Raw genomic sequence first — 3986 nt, 5'->3', positions numbered from 1 at the left:
GGGAGTGGCCAGGCAGGGTATGGTGTCCTGGGAGTGGCCAGGCAGGGTATAGTGTCCTGGGAGTGGCCAGGCAGGGTATGGTGTCTTATGAGTGGCCAGGTAGGGTATGGTGTCCTGGGAGTGGCCAGGCAGGGTATGGTGTCCTGGGAGTGGCCAGGCAGGGTATGGTGTCTTGGGAGTGGCCAGGCAGGGTATGGTGTCCTGGGAGTGGCCAGGCAGGGTATGGTGTCCTGGGAGTGGCCAGGCAGAGTATGGTGTCCTGGGAGTGGCCAGGCAGGGTATGGTGTCTTATGAGTGGCCAGGCAGGGTATGGTGTCCTGGGAGTGGCCAGGCAGGGTATGGTGTCCTGGGAGTGGCCAGGCAGGGTATGGTGTCCTGGGAGTGGCCAGGCAGGGTATGGTGTCTTGGGAGTGGCCAGACAGGGTATGGTGTCTTGGGAGTGGCCAGGCAGGGTATGGTGTCTTGGGAGTGGCCAGGCAGGGTATGGTGTCCTGGGAGTGGCCAGGCAGGGTATGGTGTCCTGGGAGTGGCCAGGCAGAGTATGGTGTCCTGGGAGTGGCCAGGCAGAGTATGGTGTCTTGGGAGTGGCCAGGCAGGGTATGGTGTCCTGGGAGTGGCCAGGCAGGGTATGGTGTCCTGGGAGTGGCCAGGCAGAGTATGGTGTCCTGGGAGTGGCCAGGCAGGGTATGGTGTCTTGGGAGTGGCCAGGCAGGGTATGGTGTCCTGGGAGTGGCCAGGCAGGGTATGGTGTCCTGGGAGTGGCCAGGCAGAGTATGGTGTCCTGGGAGTGGCCAGGCAGGGTATGGTGTCCTGGGAGTGGCCAGGCAGGGTATGGTGTCCTTTAGCCTTTAATAATAACAATAATAACAATATATTATTTTTAATTTTAGTAGTAAAACTTAATAAAACAGTATTAATACGACCAGAAATATTAGGAGTATTGCCGGTGCTAATGATGTCATTGTACAGTGTTTCTGGCACTAATGATGTCATTGTACAGTGTTTCTGGCACTAATGACGTCATTGTACAGTGTTTCTGGCACTAATGCTGTCATTGTACAGTGTTGCTGGCACTAATGCTGTCATTGTACAATGTTGCTGGCACTAATGATGTCATTGTACAGTGTTGCTGACACTAATGATGTCATTGTACAGCGTTGCTGGCACTAATGATGTCATTGTACAGTGTTGCAGGCACTAATGTCATTGTACAGTGTTGCTGGCACTAATGATGTCATTGTACAGTGTTGCTGGCACTAATGATGTCATTGTACAGTGTTGCTGGCACTAATGATGTCATTGTACAGCGTTGCTGGCACTAGTGATGTCATTGTACAATATTCTCTCAATTATTTATCACCAGCTGAGTAGCGGGGCTAACTATTCCCTAATTGTTTTAATTTTCTAAATTTAATTTGTGTTCGATTAAATTGGCGTTGATATTAGCCGTAGGGGAGGGCGTGGAAGCTCTAGGGGGCGTGGAAGCTATATGGGGGCGTGGAAGTTCTATGGGGGCGTGGAAGCTCTATAAGGGCGTGGAAGCTCTATGGGTGCGTGGAAGCTCTAAGGGGCGTGGAAGCTCTAGGGGGCGTGGAAGCTCTAGGGGTGCGTGGAAGCTCTAGGGGGCGTGGAAGCTGTAGGGGGCGTGGAAGCTCTAGAGGGCGTGGAAGCTCTAGGGGCGTGGAAGCTCTAGGGGGACGTGGAAGCTCTAGGGGGACGTGGAAGCTCTAGGGGGCGTGGAAGCTCTAAGGGGCGTGGAAGCCCTAGGGGGCGTAGAAGCTCTATGTTGCGTGGAAGCTCTATGGGGCGTGGAAGCTCTAGGGGATGTGGAAGCTCTAGGGGGGCGTGGAAGCTCTAGGAGGGCGTGGAAGCTCTAGGGGGCGTGGAAGCTCTAGGGGGCGTGGAAGCTCTATGGGGGCGTGGAAGCTCTATGGGGCGTGGAAGCTCTATGGGGCGTGGAAGCTCTAGGGGATGTGGAAGCTCTAGGGGGGCGTGGAAGCTCTAGGGGAAGTGGAAGCTCTATGGGGCGTAAAACGCTCTATGGGGTCGTGGAAGCTCTATGGAACGTGGAAGCTCTATGGGGCGTGGAAGCTCTATGGGGCGTGGAAGCTCTAGGGGATGTGGAAGCTCTAGGGGGGCGTGGAAGCTCTATGGGGCGTGGAAGCTCTATGGGGCGTGGAAGCTCTATGGGGGCGTGGAAGCTCTATGGGGGCGTGGAAGCTCTATGGGGGCGTGGAAGCTCTATGGGGGCGTGGAAGCTCTATGGGGGCGTGGAAGCTCTATGGGGCGTGAAAGCTCTAAGGGGGCGTGGAAGCTCTATGGGAGCGTGGAAGCTTTAGGGGGCGTGGAAGCTCTAGGGGGGCGTGGAAGCTTATGGGGGCGTGGAAGCCTTATGGGGGCGTGGAAGCCTTATGGGGGCGTGGAAGCCCTATGGGGGCGTGGAAGCTCTATGGGGGCGTGGAAGCTCTAGAGGGTGTGGAAGCTCAAGGGGGCGTGGAAGCTCTAGGGGGCGTGGAAGCTCTAGGGGGCGTGGAAGCTCTAAGGGAGCGTGGAAGCTCTATGGGGGCATGGAAGCTCTAGGGGAGCGTGGAAGCTCTAGGGGGCGTGGAAGCTCTACGGGTCGTGGAAGCTCTACGGGTCGTGGAAGCTCTACGGGGCGTGGAAGCTCTACGGTGCGTGGAAGCTCTATGGGTGCGTGGAAGCTCTAGGGGGCGTGGAAGCTCTACGGAGCGTGGAAGCTCTAGGGGGCGTGGAAGCTCTACGAAGCGTGGAAGCTCTAGGGGGGCGTGGAAGCTCTAGGGGGGCGTGTAAGCTCTACGGAGCGTGTAAGCTCTAGGGGGCGTGGAAGCTCTAGGGGGCGTGGAAGCTCTATGGGGGCGTGGAAGCTCTAGGGGGCGTGGAAGCTCTAGGGGGCGTGGAAGCTCTAGTGGACGTGGGAGCTCTACGGGGTGTGGAAGCTCTAAGGGGCATGTAAGCTCTAAAGGGCGTGTAAGCTCTAGGGGGCGTGGGGGCTCTAGGGGGCGTGGAAGCTCTAGGGGACGTGGAAGCTCTATGGGACGTGGAAGCTCTACGGGGCGTGGAAGCTCTACGGGGCGTGGAAGCTCTATGGGTGCGTGGAAGCTCTAGGGGGTGTGGAAGCTCTATGGGTGCGTGGAAGCTCTAGGGGGCGTGGAAGCTCTACGGCGCGTGGAAGCTCTATGGGTGCATGGAAGCTCTACGGGGCGTGGAAGCTCTATGGGTGCGTGGAAGCTCTAGGGGGCGTGGAAGCTCTAGGGGGCGTGGAAGCTCTAGGGGGCGTAGGAGCTCTAGGGGGCGTGGAAGCTCTAGGGGGCATGGGTGCTCTAGGGGGCGTGGGAGCTCTAGGGGGCGTGGAAGCTCTAGGGCGTGGAAGCGCTAGGGACGTGGAAGCTCTAGGGGACGTGGAAGCTCTAGGGGGCGTGGAAGCTCTATGGGGGCGTGGAAGCTCTAGGGGCGTTGAAGCTCTAGGGGGCGTGGAAGCTCTATCGGGCGTGGAAGCTCTAGGGGGCGTGGAAGCCCTAGGGGGGCGTGGAAGCTCTATCGGGCGTGGAAGCTCTATGGGGGCGTGGAAGCTTCTATGGGTGCTTGGAAGCTCTATGGAGGCGTGGAAGCTCTATTAGGGGCGTGGAAGCTCTATGAGGGGCGTGGAAGCTCTATGGGGGCGTGGAAGCTCTATGGGGGGCGTGGAAGCTCTTTGGGGGCGTGAAAGCTCTAGGGGCGTGGAAGCCCTAGGGGGCGTGGAAGCTCTAGGGGGCGTGGAATCCCTAGAAGGGGCGTGGAAGCCCTAGGGGGCGTGGAAGCCCTAGGGGGCGTGGAAGCCCTAGGGGGCGTGGAAGCCCTAGGGGGCGTGGAAGCTCTAGGGGGCGTGGAATTCCTAGAGGGGGCGTGAAAGCCCTAGAGGGGGCGTGGAAGCCCTAGAGGGGGCGTTGAAGCCCTATGGGGGCGTGGAAGTCCTAGAGGGGGGCGTG

The 3986-nt window shown here is 58.9% G+C and overlaps 1 protein-coding gene across 1 annotated transcript; it reads left to right on the top strand.

Annotated features, from left to right (window-relative positions):
* The first annotated feature begins 3197 nt into the window (after positions 1 to 3197).
* On the top strand, positions 3198 to 3638 carry LOC138357455 (uncharacterized). Its single transcript, XM_069314311.1, has one exon. It carries the CDS (start codon positions 3198 to 3200, stop codon positions 3636 to 3638), a length of 441 nt encoding a protein of 146 aa, XP_069170412.1.
* Positions 3639 to 3986: the final 348 nt, after the last annotated feature.

The sequence above is a fragment of the Procambarus clarkii genome, chromosome 78 (genome assembly GCF_040958095.1).
Source record: "Procambarus clarkii isolate CNS0578487 chromosome 78, FALCON_Pclarkii_2.0, whole genome shotgun sequence".
Classification (NCBI taxonomy): Eukaryota; Metazoa; Arthropoda; class Malacostraca; order Decapoda; family Cambaridae; genus Procambarus; species Procambarus clarkii.
The sequence above is the reverse complement of the archived record's forward strand: the minus strand, read 5'-3'. Positions and strand labels throughout refer to the sequence as shown.

What these genes read in the sequence shown, in the direction of transcription:
- LOC138357455 (XM_069314311.1), top strand. Translation starts at nt 3,198, where the DNA reads ATGGGTGCATGGAAGCTCTACGGGGCGTGGAAGCTCTATGGGTGCGTG.